Here is a 20,900-nt window from a genome sequence, read left to right as displayed (position 1 = left end):
AGCAGTTCATTTGACATAGGTTTTGAAACGTTGACCTTTTTGAGCTACTTCACGTCCAATCTCATCACAATTTCCAGAATCAGCCCGCAGGCTAGTCACTTTGGTTGGCCACCGTTCTGATGGACCCCCGCTATAGAATGACAACACCTGCGCCATTTTCCAAAAGTTTGGATTTTTGCTGTTTTGTCCCAACAACGGAGGAAAGGGGCGTGTCAACGGCCTGGCCGCGCCCAGCCGCTGAGGCGTCTGATTGGTCCCGTCCGCTGCGCCGCCGGAAGGTACCTTGTGGAGCTCTGCGACCCCCTCGGCACTCAGTGCGCCAGCCATGCCTCGCTTCACCGTCCACGTCCGAGATGAGTGGCTGACGGTGCCGTGCCGGGACAGCTCGTCCACCATCCGCTGGCTCGGCCACGAAGCTCTCAAGCGCTACACCAAGAACAAGCCGGACAACGGCGGCCTCCCGGCGCTCAAGGACGCCCACTTGGTGGTGCGCAGGTGCCAGGGGCTCGGCCTGCTCGACGCCGACGACACCATCGACGACGTCCTGGAGGATAATGACTTCGTCGAGCTGGGTGAGGAAAACGGTGGCTGCGCGCGCACGCACGCACGCACGCACGGTGCGGTGTCGCTCGCGCCGTATCCCCATGACTGAACGTGCTGGGTGGGCCAAAGTTCTGAAAACGTGTGTCGGTGGGGGGGGGGGGGGGGGGGTCGGTGTGTGTGTCGGTGTGTGTGTGCGTGTTTGTGTGTGGGGGGGGGGTCGACTTTTTTCACGGTTTGCCGATTTTGCCAGAGCGAGGAAAAACGCTATGCTGTTGTTGTGCTTGCAGCCATCGAAGGCGACACCATGTGTCCCGACTTCATCCCGTGCGCGCCCGGAGTTTCCCATCTGTATCCATTGCCGCCGCCGTTGTTGTTACGCGTCGAATAACGTTTCAACAGTGTCATGTGTTATCCTTACATGAATGACGCCAACCAAATAGCACAGCGGCTTACCGAGAACCTGAAGATGTAAGTCGCCCGCCCGCCCCGGCCGCCCCCTCCCCCCATTTTTTTGTGCCCAATCATTTGACTTTTGTTTGCTCTGCAGTCTATTTGCCTGGATGGCAACAGCCTGACCTCGACCGACTTGGTCAACTTGGGCAGAGGCCTCTACAAGATAACGGTGAGTAACCATCCAAACAGGCTCTCTCCACAGCGCTGATCTTTGACTCTCGCCTTTTGTTTGTCAGCTGGCCCCGGAGGCCGAGAGGAAAGTTGTGCAATCCCGAGAGCTTTTGGACACCATCGTCAAGGAAAACAAAGGTACAGTAGGTCACGTCAACACAAACGAAAACATCGAGCTCACTTGCGTTTGTCCTTTCTTGTCCGCAGTCGTTTACGGGATCACCACCGGTTTTGGCAAGTTTGCTCGAACCGTCATTCCTGTCAGCAAACTCAAGTAAAAACCACAAGAAAAAGTTTTCCCTTAAAATGTCCGGAGCAAAAAGCGGACCGAGCTCAAGTTTGGTTTTTGAGCTTGATTCCCTGTTTTGTGCAGGGAGCTGCAGGAGAACCTGGTGCGCTCGCACTCAGCAGGTACGTCAGACGGACACGATTGCGTGCGGAAAAAAAGACAAAACACCAAACGGCGCGCTGTGTGTTTGCATTTTGACGAGCAGGGGTGGGCAACCCGCTGAGCCCGGAGAGGACCCGCATGCTGCTGGCTCTGAGGATCAACGTTCTGGCCAAAGGCCACAGCGGCATCTCTCTGGAGACGCTTCACGCCATGATCCAGGCCTTCAACGGTCAGCCATTTGATTTGACTCAGGCGATTGGCTGTCGGCTGACGCGGGCGGGCGGGGCTCCCGTTGCAGCTTCCTGCCTCTCCTTCGTCCCCGAGAAGGGCACGGTGGGCGCCAGCGGAGACCTGGCGCCGCTCGCTCACTTGGCCCTGGGGCTGATGGGCGAGGGCAAAATGTGGTCCCCCAAGAGCGGTTGGGCCGACGCCAAATACGTAAGCCGGCCCCGCCGCCGTCTCCTCTGGCCGGAGGTCCGGCAGCAAAGCATGTTTGCCTTTGACGACCCTCGACCCTTCACGTGTCTCTCCTTTTATCTACGAGCAGGTCCTGGAGGCCCACGGGCTAAAGCCAATATCGCTCAAGCCCAAAGAGGTAATGTTGCAAAACAAGCGCTCTTCGTTGATATTTGCATGCAAACACAAGGACCTCGGCCGAGTCCACCGGGACCGCATTGCGTCATCCGTCCCGACTGAGAAGTTGACTCCAAATTAGGGGGGGGGGGGGGGGGGGGGATAAGAGGAGATAATCTACTCTTCCGTTTGATGGCTTTTGTGGGGGCCTGGTCACAGTACAGAGTCTGCTATGGACCTTGAAAGTTCAGTCCCAAAGATTGTCAAAAGCGGGCTCAGGCGGGCGGGTAGGCAGGCGGGCGGGCGGGCAGGCAGGCGGGCGGGCGGGCAGCCACGTAGGCAGGCAGCCACGCAGGCGGGCGGGCCGGCCGCTCGCTTTCCGTGACATCCTTCCGACAGCGCGCGTGTTCCTCGACCTCCCGGCAGGGCCTGGCTCTGATCAACGGCACCCAGATGATCACCTCGCTCGGTGCGGAGGCCGTGGAGCGGGCCCAGGCCGTGGCCCGCCAGGCCGACATCATCGCCGCGCTCACCTTGGAGGTGCTGAAGGGAACCACCAAGGCCTTTGACAGCGGTGAGACAGCGCCCGCCTGCCCGCCCGGTCGGCACCGCCCGCCCGCCCGCCCGCCTCAGCAGGTTGCCCGCCCGAGTGTCAAGGTGGGTTGTTTGCGCAGACATTCACTCGCTGAGGCCCCACCCGGGACAAACGGAGGTGGCCCTGCGCTTCCGCTCGCTGCTGGACTCTGATCATCATCCGTCCGAGATTGCCGGTGGGTGGCGGAAGCTGAAGAAGCAGCAGCAGCAGATCCATGCGCCCTGCCTGCTTTGAAAATGCCTTTTGTGCCTGTCCAGAGAGCCACCGCTTCTGCGACAGAGTCCAGGACGCTTACACCATGCGTTGCTGTCCTCAGGTAAAGCGCCGTCCCATTGGCCCAACGGGGCTCATCGTTTCCAGCAGGCAGGGCTTTTGTCCAAGGGACAAAGCGACCACTGCTTTTATTTGATTTTCAAGCTATTTCTTTGCATCTGCATGTCTATTTTGGCATCATTTCACAAATTAGCCAGAAAATGAATCAAGTCTCATTCATAAATCCATTTCATTTTGAAAAACGTTCCAATCATTTTCCAATTTGGCGGACCGACCGCGCCTGCAATACCGCCACGGATCGCTAGGGGGCCGCCAACCGCCGGTTGACAACCGCTGTCGTTTGCCTGCGTTCTTCCTTCCATCGCCCTGCTTTTTGTTCCCCATCCGCTCCAAGGTCCACGGCATTGCCAACGACACCATCCAGTTTGTCTTGAACATCATCAACACCGAAATCAACAGCGCCACGGACAACCCCGTATCCTTGTCGAGAGAAATGCGCCTCGCGGAGGGAGTATGCTCCGCCGTGACTTTTTCCTATTGGCTGTACGAGATGGTGTTTGCCGAAAGAGGGGAGACCATCTCGGGCGGCAACTTCCACGGCGAGTACCCGGCCAAGGTAGGTTGCAAGCTCACGACTTCAAACAGCCAATGTTTTTCCGCTCGGTCCCTTCAGCCTTGGCCTCGCTATCAGGCTCTGGACTTTCTGGCCATCGGGATCCACGAGCTGGCCTCCATCAGCGAGAGGAGGATCGAGAGGTTGTGCAACCCGTCGCTGAGCGAGCTGCCGGCCTTCCTGGTCAACGAAGGGGGGCTCAACTCGGGCTTCATGATCGCGCATTGCACGGCTGCCGCTTTGGGTGGGTGGGCGGTTGTCTGCTAGGGGCTCCCCACGTGCCTTCACCCCCGCCCATTGAGCTCGACCTAATTTTCCGTGTCCAGTTTCAGAGAATAAATCTTTGTGCCATCCTTCCTCTGTGGACTCCTTGTCCACTAGCGCCGCCACGGAGGACCACGTCTCCATGGGGGGCTGGGCAGCCCGCAAGGCCCTGAGGGTGGTAGAGCACGTGGAGCAAGGTAGGGAAACATCTAGCGGAGGTGAAGCTGGATGGCTCTAAAGTGTGACACGAGACATGTCGTGTCACTGTGCTCGCTCCCAAAACGGTGGCGCCATCTGCTGTGCTCTGCGCTCGCTCAGTTCTGGCCATTGAGCTGTTGGCGGCCTGCCAGGGCATCGAGTTCCTCCGCCCGCTGCGCACCACCACGCCGCTGGAAAAGGTCTACGACCTGGTGCGCAGCGTGGTCAAGTAAGTCAAACACACCAGGGAGGGCCAAGGTACGGCGGCGGCCACGCTGGAAGGGAGCCGGAGGCCCGTTAATATTTAGCCACTGCTCCACTTGCGTGCCTCGCAGGCCCTGGATTAAGGACCGATTCATGTCCCCGGACATCGAGGCCGTGCATCGTCTCCTGCTGGACCAGAAGGCGAGTGCGCCGTTGCCGGCCCAAACGCGTCTGTCTGTCTGTCTGTCTGTCTGTCTGTCTGTCTGTCTGTCTGTCTGTCTGGTGTGTCTGTCTGTCTGTCTGTCTGGTGTGTCTGTCCGTCCGTCCGTTGACCTCTTTTGTCAAATCCTGGCAGGTGTGGACCGTGGCCAAGCCTTACATCGACAAATATCAGACGGAGTACATCCCGGAATCCCGTCCCGTCTCTCCGACCGCCTTCTCGCTGGAGTCGCCTCCGTCGCCCAGGAAGCGCTGTCGCCACGAATGAAGGGCGCCAACCACTGGCTCATAATTGAGCCTTAATGCAGGGTGGTCCTGTTTTGGGCGGCCCGCTTTTCCTCTGGCCTTAGTCACAAGCTGTCTGTCCGCTTACTTTTACTCACCTCCGCCGTCCGTCTGGGAGTCTGATGGTAGCACCAAAGCGTTTGTTTTCTCCCCATCCACGTTATAGCGTGATCGAAATGGAGGGAAATTCAAATGGCGTCGGAGCACGTGATGACGTCGGTCGTCTGGTTTTGCTGGATGAAAATGAAGAGGCGCTTTGGAGTCGAGCGCATTTGCTCCCGTTTTCATTGGTCAACAATTCCAAATTCAGTCAGCGTTGTCGTCGCGTGAGCGGCATTTTGGTTCTCGTCTCGCCTGGCTCGCTGTCTGGCGTGCTAAAGTCTCCTCGACGGCGGCGGCGTTTGCTCCTAATCTTGGGTGACGTCGTGGCTATTCCCGTTCAGTTAGTATGGCCTCACATCTACCTCAGCCATTGTACTTCGCTGTCCTTCCACTCTGATATTTCAAATGCTGTTGTATGAAATGACTCATCGGGGATCATGACTGTATGTAGCCAGCAAATACAACTTTGAAAATAATTGTGTCAATGTGTGGTTTTGGCAGTTTATTACTGAATTCACATTCAGATTTTTCGCACTTAAAAGTGTCATTTTTGGTCAGGGCCAGCAAACAATTTACAAATGACCTTACATTGCAGATTGAATATTCCAAAGTTTTAGACCAAAAAATGCCATTCAGTATCTGTTCTTCATTTCACACCTTTTGTCTTGGCTACACCGGCGATGTGCTGTACATGTCACTTTTCAAAATGTAGATTGCAGCAAAACGTCCAGTTTTTGTTTGTTTTGGGGCAGCATGACATCTATGCAAGTTAGTAAGAATTGTTTTGTGCTGATGGTTTCTTTTCTGAGGAATAAAAGTTACAGGCACTATATGTGATTTACGGTTAAAAAAAAAAAAAAACATTCCTTCGAGCCGGATTTGAACCAGCGACCTAAGGATTTCAGCAGTCAGCCTCTACAGTCCTCCGCTCTACCAACTGAGCTATCGAAGGGACAAGAGCCGGCGTGCGACACAGCCTTTATAACTATCAGTAAATCCGGGTGACGACCGCAATCATAAACATATGCGTTCCGTTTCGCGCCGCAAACCGCGAAGCGTTGTCCAGTCGGAAAGAAGCGGAAGCCTGTCAAGTTGTCATTTGTTTCCCTTCGCTTCTCCTGCTAACGCTAGCTAACATGCAAAGAAGAAGAAAAAGCTAGCAAACAACGCACCTCGTCTTGTCTCCCAGAAAACATCGCAAAGGTTGCAGTTAAACCAACTGCAACTTTTGCGATGTTAACATATAGTATATGTTAATCGAAAATTGAAAAGCTAGGTAACCGTCTCAGGCGTCACTCTGTTCTGACGAGGTTACCGTCAAAAGGTCAAATGCCAACCGAGGCACGTACTAAAGTGGCTCATAATTTGAAAAACGCTGGGCGTACGTTTGGTTAATCGTCCTGAATGGTATCTCTATTTATAACATGTACTCGTAACAGAACTCAAGTAACCAGGAGGTGGTGCTGTTGTCAAGTTGGAACCGCATGTAATCTGATTTGTGGAAGTAGGATTTCTTTTTGTCATTCCGCAAGGGTTTCGGGCAACACGTTAACACAAATTGACGCCGCTTTTAGGAAATGAATCAATATGGTTCTGCTTGACGGTGTAACTCAAAGATGACTTTTGTCTTTTTGATGGCGTACGCAAAAGGAAGTGTCCAATTCTTTCCCAGTGAGATGAAAATGGTGTGCTGGCTGCAGAGATGGTTCGTGTGTGTGGATGACAAAAGCGAAGGGTAGAAGCTCTCCGCGCAAATGAACACGTCCAAAAGTCCCGAGCCAACATTGCTGCTGAGTGCTGAGGTAAGAAACAATGCTCGCATTACTCTTCATTGTGGCCCATTTAAAAGTACACGTTGACTCGGGGACTTTATCGATTCATCGAATATATCCTACGTTGTGGCGGAATGTGCTTGTGCCACAAAGCAAGGATTTTTCTAGACAAATGGTGAACGGACTGCGCTTGTAATTACACACACACTCCCATCCATCCATCCATCCATCCATCCATCCATCCATCCATCCATCCATCCATCCATCCATCCATCCATCCATCCATCCATCCACCCTCCCTCTGTTGTGTTTCTTCGGCCGAAAGCGACGTTCCGTGTCATTTCCCTTCTGATTGATTTACCCGTAGGACATTCGTGACGTGCGTCGCCCGGGAGATGCGTGGCCCGAGCATCTTTGGGACGCCGCGAAGACTTGATGCTGCTGGCGAGGCTGCGCTGGCTTGAAGGGGACGCCTCAAAACGGCACGGAGCGGCGCGGCGCGGCGCGGCACGGCACGGCACGGCGGCTTGAAAAATCCACACCCGCCTCCCATCTGACAAAAAGTGGAGGTGTTGAAAGCCTTCCCTGTGAAAATGGTCACTATTGAAGGGTTTTATAATAGTTTGCCATCATTCTTTTCATAGTGGCTTTGTTCGTGTATCTCGGTTGGAATGATTTGTTTCGGCTTCAGTTCAATTGAGTTTTTGGTAGATTTACTATGCGAGTTTGAGTTGTTTTATTTAGCCATGCACCCGCATATGCACAGCAACACGTTTTCTTGTCCTGCAGCGCCCTCTGTAGACTTGCCGCGGCACTGCTTCGGCGTGGCAGCGCGGTGACGTGCGTCTGTCTGTCCTCCAAGTTCGCGAGCTTCCGCCGGCGCCTCCTCGCGTTCCATCTGTGGTGACCTGACCACAGTGGAGTCGCTCCGGGCCGGCTGGGCGTGGAAGTGTTGTGACGATGTCCGCTTTGTATCGCTTGGTGACGCGAGTGACGCGAGCCGGCAGCACTCGTGAGAGAAGTCGCCGTAATCGTCCAAAGCTCAGCTCGCTTGTCGCCTCCTCCACATGACTTCCTTGACGCTCTTCCCTCCTTACCCCATCTATTTCTTCGACCAGGTGGGCGCTTGCTTTCCGTCAACCGGCTGGCTGGCTTGCTTGCTTGACTTGTAAATTGTCCTCTGCTTGCCAACCTTGTAGCCTGCACCACCGCGAAGTAAGAAGGGCAAAGTTGCCACTGCGGGGAAGGAAAAAAGGTACGTCTCGTGCACTGCAGCCTTTCGGACGACACCTGCACGCTGGGCCACCGTAGCCATTTTCCTGCCAAAATACACGCGCAAAAATGAGAACTTTGCCCTCCTCCTCCTCCTCCAAAACGGTTCATTGTCAAGTTGTGCTGCCTTTTGCCGCTTGCGGGTGGTCGGTCGGTCGGTCGGTGTGGCAGCTGAAGTGGGCTGCGCTTGGGACGCGTCCAACGTTTGCGCTCGGGATGTTGTGCCCGTTGAAGGTTTTTTGTCGTCGGTCATTTTCAGGGCTGAAAATGGCAAACAATTGAAGCTCCTGAAAAAAGTCAAGAGCGACTGTCTCGCCGAGACCTCGGCCAACGAGGAAACGTGCGAAGATGAGTCGACGGACGACGAGAGCGAGGACCCGCTGGCCAGCCAGAAGCGGGCCGCCCCCCGCCTGCTGAACGAATTGGGCCGCCTGCTGCACCGCCACCGGGGCGCCTCCCTGCAGGTGGGCCACCTCCTCAACTACTCGGCCGAGGCGGCGCTCAAGCCCCCGCCGGCCAAAGATGCGGCCCCGCGCAGGGCGGCCAGGAGGAAAAAGTCCCCCAAGAAAAGCTTCAAAGCAGACCAAGACGCAACAGGTCAGGCCCACTGCCGCCACTGCCGCCACCGCCGCCACCGCCGCCACCGCTCTCCAGCTCTCCAGCTCTCCAGCTCTTCAGCTCTCCAGCTCCACTCCATTTGCCGCATTTTGTGTTTTCCTTGTCAGATGACGATGCCGCCGCCGCCGATGAAGCATCCGGTAAGTACACGCCGCGAGCTTTGGGCGCCCTGCTTTTTGTAAATGAAAACTCACGGGTCGTTGCACGTGGCTGCCCGCGGCAGCCGTCAGTCCCACGCCGACGGACGAGATGATCTCCGGCGGCGGTCAAGATCCAGGTGGGTCCCGTCGCGGCTCTGTCGTCGTCCCACTCGTTCGTATGTCGTCTTGTGAGCGCTGTGGCGCTGTGTCCAGATTGGTTGGCTTTGCCGCTCCAGGCCTTGGGTGAAGACACGCCTCCTCCCAGGGGTTTGTGCCAGTGGGTGGTGGAGCGACTCCAGGCCAGCAACAGTTTGCAGTCAGTCCCTTCTCCACTCCGTACTTTTGCGTGTCAGTAGGTCGGAAGCTCCAGCTCAAATCATCCATCACCTTAGGTCCAATTGAAACGGAGCGTATTGAATATTTCAAGTTGTAACGTCACTCACGCGTGTTGTGTTCCCACCCTAACGCCAATGCGTCCGTCCTCCAGCATCAAGCGGCGAGTGTTGGACCAGGTGCCGAGTTCTCCCATCCTCCGCCACTACGTGGACGCCAAGGCCGGAATGAAGAGCCGGAGCGTCTTAAGCGCGGCCAGCGAAGCCGCCGAGCCCACGCCTCGGCGGACGCCGTCGCTCAAGAAGCTCCACTGCAGGTCCACCGACGGAACCTCCTTCATCTAGTATCCTTTGCGCCGCTTTGGCCCCTTCCGCCAGGAAAGCGTGGGCTGGCCGGCCCTTAACCCCGCCCCCTCAGCTACCCGTCGGGCAACATGGCCGTCTGCCACAGCCCCTCGGCTCTCCCGGCGGGGGGCTTCTGCACCAACGTCTTTGCCGACAGCCACGCGTCGGCGGTCTTGGCCACCGTCACCGCGTTCGGCCACGGTTCCGCCTCGCACCCCGTCAGGTGGTCGCCGCGCCTCCGTCCGCGTCTTTGTTTTCCCGCCTTGAACAAAGGGATGTCCTCGCAGTTTGGCCCTGTGGGACCGGCACGGCGGCTTCATGTGCGACTGGGAAGGCAACCTCAAGAAGGAGTGGTGCTGGAAGACGGACCGAGAACAGGACAAGATTGTGGTCAAGGTCAGCCCTGGAATTCCATCAGCTGACGGACCGTGTGAAAAGCTGCAATCTGTGGGGGTGTGTGTGTGGGTGTGGGTGGCAGCTGGCAAAGGGCATCTCGCTGCGTCTGTTGAGCGGCACGTCGGCTGTGCTGTGCTTCAAGTGCGAAGACAACAAAGTCCAGCTCCCTCTCTCGGCCCTCCCCTACTCGGCCAAGGAAGCGGTGAGAGCCACGGCGCGGCGGCTGAGGAACGGGCAGCGGCGACTCAACGGCGCCGTTTCTCCGTACGCAGGAGGCCGAGCAGATGTTCCCGGAGGCGTCGGCGGGGACCCTGTCGGCGCGATGGACCAAAGGATGCCACGGTACGGGCGAGCTGACCAAAATGCGCAAAAAAGTACGAGACATCCTGGACGCCTGGCTGGACTTGTATTGCAGCGCCACCGGTACCTGTCGCCGCCGCCGCCGCTCGCTCGACGCATCGCTCGACGCGTCGCTCGACGCGTCGCTCGACGCGTCGCGGAACATCTCCGGCCGTCACACGCCGCCGCGTCGCGCCCACGTGCAGGTATGAAGCGCAGTGAGAAAAAGCCCAAGACCCCCAGGGGCAAGCACAAGAGGCGGGCGCACGCGTCGGCACCGCCCGCCAAGAAGTCACCCGAGCGGGTCCACGGCAAGCCGGCCAAGACCAAAGAGAACGCGGCGGCGGCCAAACTGGAGTCGCCCGGCAAGAAAGCGCCGCGGGAAGCCCCGCCCAAGACCAGGCACGTCTTCCCGACGCTCCCTCGGAGCGGCGTGCCCATGACGTGCCTCGTCGCTCTTGCAGGGTACCCGCCAAGAACACCAAGGAGCACAGTATGGTCCAGATCGGACCCCTTCGCATCCTGGGAAACATCAAACAGGAGTAAGTCCGCCTCCGCCGTGGTTTCGAGGGTGGCCGTCTGACGTGGCGGCTCTCGGCAGGTTGGTGATCCTTCCCGACCATCCCGACCTGCGTCTGGCGGCCCTGCCCCGCTTGCCCGTGCGGTGTCGGCTGGCGCCGTCGGTGCCGCTCACCGTCTGCCCCCTGCTGCTGCGGGCGGCCCTGCTCAAGCAGCTTACGGGCCCCGCCCCCAGGAGGTGCCGCTGCAGCACGGCGCTGATGCCCGTGCTGCTGGACGCGGAGTACGACGCCTTCGTCACGGGCCAGCCGCGGCACAGCCAGCAGATCCTGGTGGTGGTGGTCACGCTGCCCGTCAAACCCGGGTCGGCGCCGGAGCAGGACGCCGTCCAGCAGCTCTACCGCAAGTGCAACCGGAGCCGAACCATGCCCTGCGCTCAGGTAAGCCGGACCGCACCGCACCATGCCTTGGAGGCGCTTCCTCCCGCTCTTAATTGGGGGCCGGGCCGGGCCGTTCAGTGCCAGATGGACTCCTTTCGCCTGCTGAGGTACGAGGTGTCCACGGGGGCCCTGGGCTGCCCGGTGGACAACATTCTCCTGCAGCATCGCCACAACGTCGCCGCCGGCATGATCCTGGTCAGTGGAGCTCGGGGACGGCGGGCCGTCTGGCTTTGCGCCAGCGAGCGCTCCAGCCATCTGACGGCTTCTCGCTCACTTTGAATCCAAGCGGACAATATGATGTCAAACGTAACAAAATGTCAACGTGTTAGATGTACATCCGAGGGCGACTGATGTTTTTGGGCTACGTCTCCGGCGGTCGCTCCACCTTCTCCGTCTTGGACCTTCAGAAGCAAATTTTGAGAACCAGGGAGGACTACAGGATGGGTGTCAGCCTCCCTCCCGATTACAAATTCAGGTGGGCAAAGTTGACCGCCGCCGCCCGCCGCCATCCTTATCCTTGCCTTCCGCTCGCAGCAAGAGCGTAAAGGTCAGCATGAGCGCCCCGGAAGCCTCCAACGCAAATAAAGTGGACGAATCGGCGCTGGCGCTCGCCAACAACATGGCAGCGGCGGTGGCGGCGACTCACTCGCCGGACAAAGACTACGTCGCCGACACGTGACGGACTCGGAGGAGGCGACGTCCTGCCCAATGAGGAGCAAAAATGGAGCTTGGGAACGACTTTTGAACTTTTGGTTGGGAAGAGCAGCATGGCAATAAATGTCTTTTCCCTCCAACGTTCTTTTGCGCCTTGCCTCTTTGATTGGCCGTGTGAAATAGCCGCACGGCACAATTGACGCTCGGTTTGGGAGCACTTTGGCGCCCCCTGCGTATTGTTGGGAGTCCCTACAAGTAGGAAGTTGAGTAAGCGTTGAAATTCACCCACCCACCCAGCCGGTCCACCGAAGCTCCCGTGCGGCTGGCTGACTGACTGACTGGCTGACTGGCTGGCTGCCTTCCTTCCTTCGCTTGTCGCGGCTTGGACTCGAGCAGAGCATAACCACGCGCAAATGTCGTCAACTTATCTTGACGTTTGCGTCCGGCCATGAATTTTGGCTGACGGACTGGACTGACGCCAAGATGAAGTCAGGTAAGAGTCCACCACCCCTGTCGTTGCTCGCTCGATCTTTTCTGGTCACTCTTGACGCCATGAAACGTGCTTCTAGTATGACTTTCCTTCATTTGTGGCTCGAGACAAAATGTCGTCTGGCCTGGACTGGACTGGCTATTTTGCTCGCCTTTCGTGTTGAGTCCTTCACATGTTGACTGGCGGCGGTTCGGGTTTCGCTTCATCCTTTGCCGGAGCAGGTTTGGGTACTCGTTTGGGTGTTTCGCCTCCTCATTTGCTCAAGCAAAGCGTGTCTGGCAGTACGTCCGCGTTTGTTGCTGCAGAAATGTCTTCAATTTAGTTTGGGAATGGAATGTTGTAAGATTGAGCTCAGTCAGCGGGTGGAGGAAACACTTGCAATATTCATCTCGAAGAAAAGAACAATTCGTTTTAGTTGATCAGCTTCAGTGGAAACAACCAACTTAAAATATACGACCAAAACCCAGAAAATACCATTTGGTACGTGCAAGAACAACTTTTTTTTTTTTTTTTTCCAACAAAATAAATGTCTGGACAACGTTTTTTCCGAAAAAAATAAATAAAAATAAATCGGACAGATCTTAATTCATTGTGTTAACATTTTGACGTTTTTCTTTCCCCGTCTGTCTCTCTTCCCAAACAGGAACAAATATTTAGGACCGACCAACCACTTTTGTTTGTTTCTTGTCAGAAGAGTGAAAGAGAAGGTTTTCCTCGTCTTTCATTGAGCCTGTAGCACGCCTGCACATTGTCCACCCACCAAATTCTGCCACTCAGCTTCCTCTTCACCAAATTAGCTGGGTGACCCAGTGCAGGAAGCCTTGTGATATTTAATAACATCCCATTTTATAACATCCCGCCGTCAGCTTGCTACCCACTGTCAAAGTGAAGCACACATTGTCCAGTTGCCTTGCCCATATTTGCTCGTGTGTGTGTGTGTGTCTCTCCTTAGGTGGGCGCAAGCCACCGCTGGCCCCCAAACCCAGTCTGGCCCATCTGCCGCCGCCACCGGCAACGCCTTCATCGGGCCAAAAACAAGTCCCGTGGCAGCGGTCTCCCGGGCCCGGGAGGAAGAGCAAACCCCCGCTGGCACCCAAACCCAGCCTCTCCGAGCCGAACTCCAAAGCGGCGGCGGCGGCGGCTCAAAGCCCGCAAACGCCGGGCCAAAACGGAGCGCCGGGTGAGCGCGTAAAGCCAAACTGGGATGCCATTTTCCCATTTGCCCTGTGCAGCCAGAAAAAGTGCCGCTTGCCTCCGGGACAGTCACGTCAGCAAAACGGAGATAGACGTTGAGAAGGGCAGAACCGGAAAGAGCGCATCCCCGGAGAGAAAGACTGACCATTCAAAAGTCAGAGGCAGGCAGCCCGCCTCCAGCGGCACACGGCCACCTCCCGAGCCGGAAACCTCCGCTTTAGACGAAAACTCCAATTCCTCCAGACCTCCGATGAAGGTCGGACATCTTCTTTCAGAATGCTGAGCGAGAGGAGGAAACGCTGGCGCCCGGGATGGTCCGGAGGAAGGCGCTGATGATGGCTCTGAGCAAAAACACCAACCGCTGCCGCTGCCTCTCCCCATTCAGCGGAGACTCCAATACACCTCGCAGGCCTGCCGGACCAGGGAAGAGACCCCAACCTGGGAGGGGAGGACAGTGAACGTGCAGGCGGCGGAAGGGAAAGGCGGCGCGTCGTCATCCGTCGGAAGCGGAGCCCCGCCGCTGGCTTTGCCGGCTTTGCCAGCTTTGGCAGCTTTGCCAGCTTTGCCAGCTTTGCCGTCGTCTGGCAGAAAACCATCCCCTACGCCCAGGAAAAAGCAGCTATCCATGTTCCCGAGCAACGTGGACAGAGAAGACCCGGGCCGGGACAGCCAGGCCTACGCCGGCGAGGCCTACGACGGCGAGGCCTACGACGGCGAGCTGTCCGTCCACCGAGCGCAGGGCAAACGTGATCGGGAGGCCTCGGACAAACCCGAGACGGAATCTCCGGCGATCGCAGAATGGGGAGTCGGGGCCAAAACTCGAAAGGCCGTGGCGGCGGATCTTCCTTTCGAGGTGACGAGAAGTGACCGAAGCGGCCCCAGCCCGCCCGCTCGGCGCAGGTCCTTCTCCGGCACAGACTCGGTCCGTCCGGAAGGAAGTAGGGGCTCTTTCAGGAGGCTGCTGGATCTCAAGCTCTCCGTCACGACCAAAGGACCCGTGGCGCCGGAGCCCGATCGGCCGGACCGAGCCGGAGCGGTCCGGCGCTCCTCCTCCCTGGTGGGAGTGGAACAAAGCGTGGACGGGGACCAGCCGGACTACGAGAACTACTACGAAGAGATCTCCGAATACGAGAACGTCTACTTTGGCGGCTCCGAGAGCTCCGGCGCCACCTGGCAGAGTTACTACGACGACGACGGCATTTATGAGGAACCAGAGGTGTATTTGGATCAAAACGCCCACTTTGACAGGTGCCTGCTTGCCTGCCTGCCTGCCTGCCTGCCTGCGTGGCTGCCTGCCTGCCTGCGTGGACCTTTTTTGTCTGCCAGTGTCTTAGGAAAAGATTCCAATTTTGTGCAGTTGAGCATGGCTTTTGCGGCCCAACTAAATTGTGCAGAACGAGGCCGTCCGAGCGGCTCGGCTTAGCTTAGCGTCACGTCATGCCGCCGCATGCTAGAAAACACGTCGAGCGGCTCGCAATGAGTCACAGAGGGTGTCAACATACCACTGCGTGTGCACACGCACGCTTCTGATTGCTGCACTTGCTCACTTGGCTGTTAGCCTTGTTTCCGTGCCTAAAGTTGTCGGCCGGCGTACGCAACTTTGGGCTCATGGGAATTTTGGAAAACGTCGCCCTCCTCCGAACGTGACGCGGGCCCCAAAACAAACAGAGGAAAAAAAGTGACGGATCGCAGCTTCCCCTAACCCCAAAAAACATCCTTGCTCGCTCGCTCGCTCGCTCGCTCGCTCGTCATCCTCTGAGCGCTAACTGTTCTTGGGCGGCAGAATTTCTTTAGACGGAGAAGTGGACGGCAGCGTTTCCGACGACGACGACGACGTGCCTTTTTCTGACGAGGACGAGGACGAAGACGACAGCTCCTTCTCGAGTAAAGGAGACAGCGAGCAAGCGGATCAAAGTGCGGTGAGGAGACCTCTTGGGCCTCCAGGTCCAACTCGAATGAGGCGGGTCATATTTGCATACGTGAGTGACGGCGGCCAAAAGTGAAAAGCTCTCGCTTGTTTCTTCTTTTTGCTCTCGTCCTTTTCTAGCTACAAAGTGTCTCTCGAAAGCGCAAGATCCGTCACATCGCCACGGAAATTATGACCTCGGAGGAAGTGTAAGACGCTTTTGTTTTGCCTCGGCCACGCGGCGACATTTGCGTCGCACGCTCACCCTGCACGTTTGCTCCTTAGCTTTGTTGACGTCCTGAAGCTGCTTCACGTGGTAAGTCCTCTTCCCTTTTTCTTCCAAGCGGTGACGCGGCGAGAGCCTCTGGCGTTTCTCTAGCGACGGCTTTGTCCATTCGCGCTCGATGAACGTCGGCCGCGGAATCGGGGAAGGACGCGGACGAGCGCTCGTGACGCTCCTATGGCCGTTTTCTTTTGGGCTTTGACTCGAGTGCTAAGTGCTTAGATTTGACATTTGCGGACTGGAGACATTTTGTCAAAAGTCATGTGAGCCAGTCAGCCAGTCAGCCAGTCAGCCAGTCAGCCAGTCAGCCAGCCAGTCAGCCAGTCAGCCAGCCAGCCAGCCAGCCAGCCAGTCAGTCGTCAGTCAGTCAGTCAGTCAGTCAGTCAGTCAGTCAGTCAGTCAGTCAGTCAGCCAGTCAGCCAGTCAGCCAGTCAGCCAGTCAGCCAGTCAGCCAGTCAGCCAGTCAGCCAGCCAGCCAGCCAGCCAGCCAGCCAGCCAGCCAGCCAGCCAGCCAGCCAGCCAGCCAGCGCCGGCCGCAGACGGGAAGTATTTGTCACCTCGGCCGCGCGGGAACGGGCTCCCGTCTGTGAGTCAGAACCATCGCTGACTTTCCAACAAGTGGCGCAGAGCAGTCGGAGGTCGTGCGTTTGAATGTTTGGAATTTCCCCACACGTGGCAATTTGCGGTGAGCGCAGGACTTCCGGCACGCCGTGGCCGAGGCGTCGCGGCAAAACGGCAAAGCGGTGATCGAGGAGCGTCTGCTGGAGCGGATCCTCTACTACCTGCCGCAACTCTACCAACTCAACCGGGACCTGCTGCGAGAGCTGCAGGATCGACTGGCCCGATGGTAGCCGTCGGCTGGACCGGACCGCCGTTTTGCCGCCGCTCAATGGCGCCGGGCAACTTTTTGCTTTTCAGGGACCAGACGGAGCAGGTGGCCGACATCTTCCTGAAGAAAGGTCCCTACCTGAAGATGTACTCCACGTACATCCGCGAGTTTGACAAGAATGCGGCGCTACTGGAAGAGCAGAGCAAGAAGAACGCGCCCTTCGCTGCTGTCGTGCGACAATTTGAGGTAACCGCAAGGGGCTGACCTCTTTCTTTCTTTCTTGCTGTCTTTCTTTCTTACTCCCTCTCTTGCATTCTTTCTTTCTTGCATACTTTCTATCGGTAGATCGAACGGTTTGTGGACCGGGAAACCGGTTTTCAAGCTCACGGCTCCTCCCTCGCCTTTGGGCGGCTGACCTTTGTTTTGAACAGCCGGAAGGTTTACGTTGGCGTCAACTTCATTTGAGCATTTCACTGGTTTTTCCTCGTCCCTGACAATTCACCAAATTGGTGTCCAGACGTTTTGGGCAGACTTCATTTCGTGGGCATGCATCCTATATTTAACAGCAGGATCATTTCCGTCCTCATCATCGGGTCGATCCCGAATTTTCGAGCCTAAAGCTCAAGTTTTGGTATTTGTGTCCCAGGCCAGTCCTCGTTGCGCCAACTTGGCTCTGAAGCACTACCTCCTGAAGCCCATCCAAAGGATTCCTCAGTACCAGCTCCTGCTCCGAGGTAGGACTGGCCACGAGGTTGCTCACTGCACTGGCACCCACCGCGCTGCCCTCTAGTGGCAAAAAAACACGCTTGGCGAGCTCGGGTCAAATTCCGACGCGTCACGCCGTGGCAACGTTTTGACACCTCAGCAACTCTGACGTGACGGAATGCCCTTCAAGTGGCTTTAGCGCAGCGTCTCAATTTCTCCATATTGGAGCCAGTCTGTTACCAGCGCTTTTTCATTCTTCTTCTTCCTCATACCACTTCCGGCCTGGCGTGCCTTCTTTTGTGCAATGAAAAGCAGCTGCACAGAGATGTCTTCTGAATTGCTCCGGACTGAACCCTTTGGCTTGACCGAATAGCCGCAGGGTTTTCAGCCTCACGGGACTTTTCCACGCAAATCGGATGAGGCTGGGCTTATTGGTGCGGTGCGGGTGCATGTGAAGAATGCCGGTGGCGTCACAATTGTCCCGTAAACACCCCGCAGACTTAAGATGCCAGATTAGGTGGCAGCAGGAATTAGCAAGGCAGCAAGGCAACAAGGCAACGCTTTGTTTTCTGCAGACTATTTGAAAAACCTGCCCAAAGACTCGGCCGATTACAAAGACACGGAAGGTAAGCGGACGACGTCTGACGGAATGGCTCATCCGCAACGCTGATCTCTGGCTCCGTCCAGATGCTCTGGCAATCGTTCGCGAGGTGGCCAATCACGCCAATGACATCATGAAGCAAGGGGTAAGAGGCCACTCCACCGAAACCAGGCGCTGCCCCAGATACCGGGAACTCTCCTTTCAAAACTGCCTCTACTGATGGCCGTTGGCAAAAATGGTGCCGCAGCACAGACAGACGGACGGAGCGAGCGTGCTTTGACTTGCAAGCGCACTCGCGGCGCGCACGCAAACCAACGGCCATGTCTTGCATTTTGTCGGCGCGCTAGGACAACTTCCAGAAGCTGATTCAGGTGCAGTGCAGCCTAAACGGCCACCGTGAGATCGTCCAGCCCGGGAGGGTGAGCCAGCCGCTTCATCCGTCCCTCCCTCCGTCCCTCCCTCCCTCTCAATCCTTTGCCTTGTCTTTTGTGCTAGATCTTCCTGAAGGAGGGCGTCCTCAACAAGCTGTCCAGGAAGCTCATGCAGCCCAGAATGTTCTTCTTGGTAGCGCCGACGTCTTCTCTGAGCATTGAGCGTGGCTGCCGTGGCTTTGCTTTGCTTTGCTTTGCTTTGCTTTGCTTTGCTTTGCTTTGCTTTGGCGAGGCCAAACGGCGCTTGTGCTTTCCTCCTTCAGTTTAACGACAGCCTGCTGTACACCACGCCCCTTCAGTCGGGCCAGTTCAAGTTCAACAACATGCTGTCTCTGGCGGGGATGAAGGTGAGAGCTCCGCCTCCTCGCCGCCGCCTGGCCATGGGCTGACGCCCATGTGGACCGTGACAGGTGAGCAGACCGAGCCAGGAGGCCTGCCAGAACGAGTTCATCGTGGAGAGCGTGGAGCGCTCCTTCATCCTCTCTGCGAGGTTTGGGCTCGCCGCCTCTCGGCTCATCGTCGTCGGCTTTGCGCTGGAACCTCTTTTCCGCCGCAGTTCGGCATCAGAGAGAGACGAGTGGCTCCGGGCCATTTCCGCAGCCATCGACGATTACACCAAGAAGAAAATCACTTTCATATCCGGACAGTCCTGTGACGAGGTAGCGGAAAAGTCCAGCCGCGGCGCGGGGTCGTCGGCGCCGATGTTGGCGCGGGCGGGCAGGCGGGCCGTCACCTTTCTGTTTCTTTGAGCGCGCAGGTCCGAGCAAGCAACGCCACCGCCGCCTCCTCCTCTCTGGGCGCCAAAGCTCCCATCTGGATCCCCGACCCGCGCGCCACCATGTGCATGATCTGCACCTGCGAATTCACGCTGACGTGGAGGCGCCACCACTGCCGAGCCTGCGGCAAGGTCGGCCGCTTCCGCCGCGCACCTTGCTGGGCCTAATAAGGGGCATGCTGACGTCACGCTTTGGCTTTTCCCTCCGCTAGGTGGTGTGCCAGTCGTGTTCCTCCAACAAGCAGAGCCTGGAGTACCTGAAGAACCAGTTGGCCAGAGTGTGCGACCACTGCTACCTGGCGCTGCGGGAGCAGCAAAGTAGGTTTGCTTCCGCCGGCCGCGCGCGGCTTTTTCTCAGCCTCGGAGTTTTCAAGCCGTTTGTTGGCCAGGCCAAGAAGATCTCGCCGAGGTGGCCGTTCCCAAAGCCTCCTTTGCTTTGTCTCGCAAATTCAAGCGGATACCGGCGGCCCTCAAAGAGGTGAGCCCTCAAAGAGGCGCCCGCCCCCTCCCTCCCTTCCAAGACGCCAACCAAGCGGCCGGCCCTGCCCTGCCCTGCCCTGCCCTGCCTTGCCTCTCTTTCAGGTGACGGCCAGCGCTGACAACTCCTCCATGAGCGGCTACTTGCTGAGGTCCAAGGGCAAGAAGAAGCAAGGCAAGCGCTTGTGGTTCGTCATCAAGGACAAGGTTCTGTACACCTACGCCGCCAGCGAGGTAGGCTGCAGATCGGATCGGGCCGAGCCGAGCCGTCGCCATCACGGGGCACGGGCTCTCCTCTGATGCGTTTTGCTGGCGCAGGACGTGGCCGCCTTGGAGAGTCAACCGCTTTTGGGCTTCGTCTTGAAAGTGGACTCGGCCCAAAGGTCCAACTTCAAGCTGTACCACAAAAACACCCTCTACCACAATTTCAAAGCGGACGACGTCCAAACGGCTCAGAGGTAAAATGGAAACAAGAAGTCGAAGGCTGCCACAGTAACTTGAATTTGCACGTCACAGGTGGATCAACACGTTCCGGGAATCGGCAATACTTTAGTCTCTGGAGAGCGACTGCGCCATGTTGACCTTTCATCTCCGGCCCGCCAGGTTTTACCTCAGTGCTCCCACTTTTCCATCTGTTCTTCTTTTCAAATAGAATGGAATGATAGGAATGCCAGTTTACTTTTTTTGTCAGCATCTCTCTTTTCATACAGAGTGCGTGCGTGCGTGCGTGCGTGCGTGCGTGCGTGCGTGCGAGCGTGCGCTATTTGCCGTCTTTCTCATTGTGCCATTTTTTTACAATAATATTTCTTTCATGTCGTTTGTGGCTTACGTCTGCTTTGGTTGTATTCACACAACACCTCGTTATTCGCTGTAGCACACAATTTTTGTCCCTAAATTATTTTTTGTAATAGATGTGACCCTCCGGCCGCCACCCCCGTTTCTATCAGTCACGACGGTACTTGACTCATTCCAGTGGCTCGCCACCCGTGTTGTGTCAATGGATTCTCTGTGGGGATCAATAATAGCCTCAAATGAGGTGAAGAGCACATCTTGTTAGTGGAATAAACGCCTCATGTTTTAGCATGCCATCTGTCATCACCAATGTTTAAAAATGTGCACATTTCCATAACAAATGTGAATTACACGAACGCTAGCCAGTCACGGGTCAAAGGATCACATTTGCACGTGGGAACGGTTTACTTCGGCTTCAAAGTCATTGCCAAACACAAGACAAACTTTGCTCAATAGTGCACTTGTGGTTTTATTTTTTTTGTGACTGTTGCGTGTTGTGCGGGGATGTCCGAAGTTGAGGCAGGAAAAACAGAGACGTGGAATCCCTGAAATTGCACATGGTTGTAGAAATTAAGATGCAGATTTTTTTTTTTTTTTTTAGATACTCAATGATATAATAAAAAAGTGTTTGTATTTCCATCTCTTGTACTAGTGCTTAACTACAACATGAACATAAAAATAAGAATTCATGTGACAGCAAAGTATT

The 20,900-nt window shown here is 56.6% G+C and overlaps 4 protein-coding genes and 1 non-coding gene across 13 annotated transcripts; 4 read left to right on the top strand and 1 right to left on the bottom strand.

The window, feature by feature from the left end:
* Positions 1 to 278: 278 nt before the first annotated feature.
* On the top strand, positions 279 to 5,703 carry hal (histidine ammonia-lyase). Of its 5 annotated transcripts, none has more exons than XR_005098212.1 (20): positions 279 to 572; positions 831 to 891; positions 984 to 1,011; positions 1,091 to 1,165; positions 1,233 to 1,305; positions 1,375 to 1,441; positions 1,541 to 1,578; positions 1,662 to 1,787; positions 1,857 to 1,996; positions 2,106 to 2,153; positions 2,558 to 2,705; positions 2,806 to 2,901; positions 2,984 to 3,042; positions 3,394 to 3,474; positions 3,550 to 3,615; positions 3,691 to 3,856; positions 3,939 to 4,073; positions 4,195 to 4,332; positions 4,410 to 4,479; positions 4,634 to 4,661. XR_005098212.1 is itself a non-coding variant. In XM_037253854.1 (20 exons), exons 1-20 carry the CDS (start codon positions 326 to 328, stop codon positions 4,763 to 4,765), a joined length of 1,965 nt encoding a protein of 654 aa, XP_037109749.1. In that variant the 5' UTR covers positions 279 to 325; the 3' UTR covers positions 4,766 to 5,703. The 5 variants fall into 5 exon arrangements, 3 of the variants coding, with proteins under 3 accessions (XP_037109749.1, XP_037109747.1, XP_037109748.1); XR_005098211.1 differs by having other exon boundaries at positions 2,558 to 2,723; positions 2,758 to 2,901; XM_037253854.1 differs by having other exon boundaries at positions 4,195 to 4,303; positions 4,634 to 5,703.
* Positions 5,704 to 5,748: 45 nt separating this feature from the next.
* On the bottom strand, positions 5,749 to 5,836 carry trnay-gua. The gene is given in 2 exon segments: positions 5,749 to 5,784; positions 5,800 to 5,836. It is a non-coding gene; the product is annotated as a tRNA-Tyr (tRNA).
* A 1,190-nt stretch (positions 5,837 to 7,026) lies between these two features.
* LOC119124163 (uncharacterized protein C3orf20-like) lies at positions 7,027 to 11,855 on the top strand. Of its 3 annotated transcripts, none has more exons than XM_037253846.1 (17): positions 7,027 to 7,225; positions 7,519 to 7,774; positions 7,856 to 7,911; positions 8,188 to 8,525; positions 8,654 to 8,686; positions 8,770 to 8,823; positions 8,900 to 9,002; positions 9,174 to 9,362; positions 9,437 to 9,586; positions 9,651 to 9,759; positions 9,842 to 9,961; positions 10,032 to 10,182; positions 10,305 to 10,500; positions 10,563 to 10,640; positions 10,700 to 11,252; positions 11,387 to 11,532; positions 11,592 to 11,855. In XM_037253846.1, the coding sequence occupies exons 2-17, from the start codon at positions 7,724 to 7,726 to the stop codon at positions 11,734 to 11,736; spliced, it is 2,472 nt and encodes an 823-aa protein (XP_037109741.1). In that variant the 5' UTR covers positions 7,027 to 7,225; positions 7,519 to 7,723; the 3' UTR covers positions 11,737 to 11,855. The 3 variants fall into 3 exon arrangements, with proteins under 3 accessions (XP_037109741.1, XP_037109742.1, XP_037109740.1); XM_037253847.1 differs by having other exon boundaries at positions 7,027 to 7,774; positions 10,700 to 11,057; positions 11,136 to 11,252; XM_037253845.1 differs by having other exon boundaries at positions 7,027 to 7,774.
* Positions 11,856 to 11,990: 135 nt separating this feature from the next.
* Positions 11,991 to 13,531, top strand: LOC119124215 (classical arabinogalactan protein 7-like). Its single transcript, XM_037253938.1, has 2 exons — positions 11,991 to 12,204; positions 13,154 to 13,531. The coding sequence occupies exons 1-2, from the start codon at positions 12,195 to 12,197 to the stop codon at positions 13,492 to 13,494; spliced, it is 351 nt and encodes a 116-aa protein (XP_037109833.1). The 5' UTR covers positions 11,991 to 12,194; the 3' UTR covers positions 13,495 to 13,531.
* A 418-nt stretch (positions 13,532 to 13,949) lies between these two features.
* LOC119124165 (FYVE, RhoGEF and PH domain-containing protein 6-like) lies at positions 13,950 to 20,833 on the top strand. 3 transcript variants are annotated; one of them, XM_037253850.1, is made up of 21 exons: positions 13,950 to 14,068; positions 14,099 to 14,643; positions 15,179 to 15,314; positions 15,443 to 15,510; positions 15,587 to 15,617; positions 16,280 to 16,431; positions 16,503 to 16,659; positions 17,060 to 17,147; positions 17,694 to 17,744; positions 17,806 to 17,864; positions 18,067 to 18,138; positions 18,215 to 18,283; positions 18,414 to 18,497; positions 18,561 to 18,640; positions 18,707 to 18,809; positions 18,908 to 19,057; positions 19,138 to 19,243; positions 19,315 to 19,403; positions 19,508 to 19,636; positions 19,721 to 19,860; positions 19,919 to 20,833. In XM_037253850.1, exons 1-21 carry the CDS (start codon positions 14,021 to 14,023, stop codon positions 19,953 to 19,955), a joined length of 2,394 nt encoding a protein of 797 aa, XP_037109745.1. In that variant the 5' UTR covers positions 13,950 to 14,020; the 3' UTR covers positions 19,956 to 20,833. The 3 variants fall into 3 exon arrangements, with proteins under 3 accessions (XP_037109745.1, XP_037109746.1, XP_037109744.1); XM_037253851.1 differs by having other exon boundaries at positions 13,957 to 14,083; positions 14,114 to 14,643; XM_037253849.1 differs by having other exon boundaries at positions 13,961 to 14,643.
* The last annotated feature ends 67 nt before the right edge of the window (positions 20,834 to 20,900 follow it).

The sequence above is a fragment of the Syngnathus acus genome, chromosome 6, assembly GCF_901709675.1.
Source record: "Syngnathus acus chromosome 6, fSynAcu1.2, whole genome shotgun sequence".
Lineage (NCBI taxonomy): Eukaryota > Metazoa > Chordata > Actinopteri > Syngnathiformes > Syngnathidae > Syngnathus > Syngnathus acus.
Note: the sequence above shows the minus strand (reverse complement) of the source record. Positions and strands in the feature narration are given on the sequence as shown.

What these genes read in the sequence shown, in the direction of transcription:
- hal (XM_037253852.1), top strand. Translation starts at nt 326, where the DNA reads ATGCCTCGCTTCACCGTCCACGTCCGAGATGAGTGGCTGACGGTGCCG. An exon ending in CTTACCGAGAACCTGAAGAT is followed by an intron (nt 1,012 to 1,090) that starts GTAAGTCGCCCG and finishes TTTGCTCTGCAG; the next exon opens with TCTATTTGCCTGGATGGCAA. An exon ending in GGTGCGCTCGCACTCAGCAG is followed by an intron (nt 1,579 to 1,661) that starts GTACGTCAGACG and finishes TTTGACGAGCAG; the next exon opens with GGGTGGGCAACCCGCTGAGC.
- LOC119124163 (XM_037253846.1), top strand. Translation starts at nt 7,724, where the DNA reads ATGACTTCCTTGACGCTCTTCCCTCCTTACCCCATCTATTTCTTCGAC. An exon ending in ACTGCGGGGAAGGAAAAAAG is followed by an intron (nt 7,912 to 8,187) that starts GTACGTCTCGTG and finishes GGTCATTTTCAG; the next exon opens with GGCTGAAAATGGCAAACAAT. An exon ending in TCCGCCTCGCACCCCGTCAG is followed by an intron (nt 9,587 to 9,650) that starts GTGGTCGCCGCG and finishes ATGTCCTCGCAG; the next exon opens with TTTGGCCCTGTGGGACCGGC.
- LOC119124165 (XM_037253849.1), top strand. Translation starts at nt 14,021, where the DNA reads ATGTTCCCGAGCAACGTGGACAGAGAAGACCCGGGCCGGGACAGCCAG. An exon ending in AGCCCAGAATGTTCTTCTTG is followed by an intron (nt 18,284 to 18,413) that starts GTAGCGCCGACG and finishes TTCCTCCTTCAG; the next exon opens with TTTAACGACAGCCTGCTGTA. An exon ending in GACGTCCAAACGGCTCAGAG is followed by an intron (nt 19,861 to 19,918) that starts GTAAAATGGAAA and finishes TGCACGTCACAG; the next exon opens with GTGGATCAACACGTTCCGGG.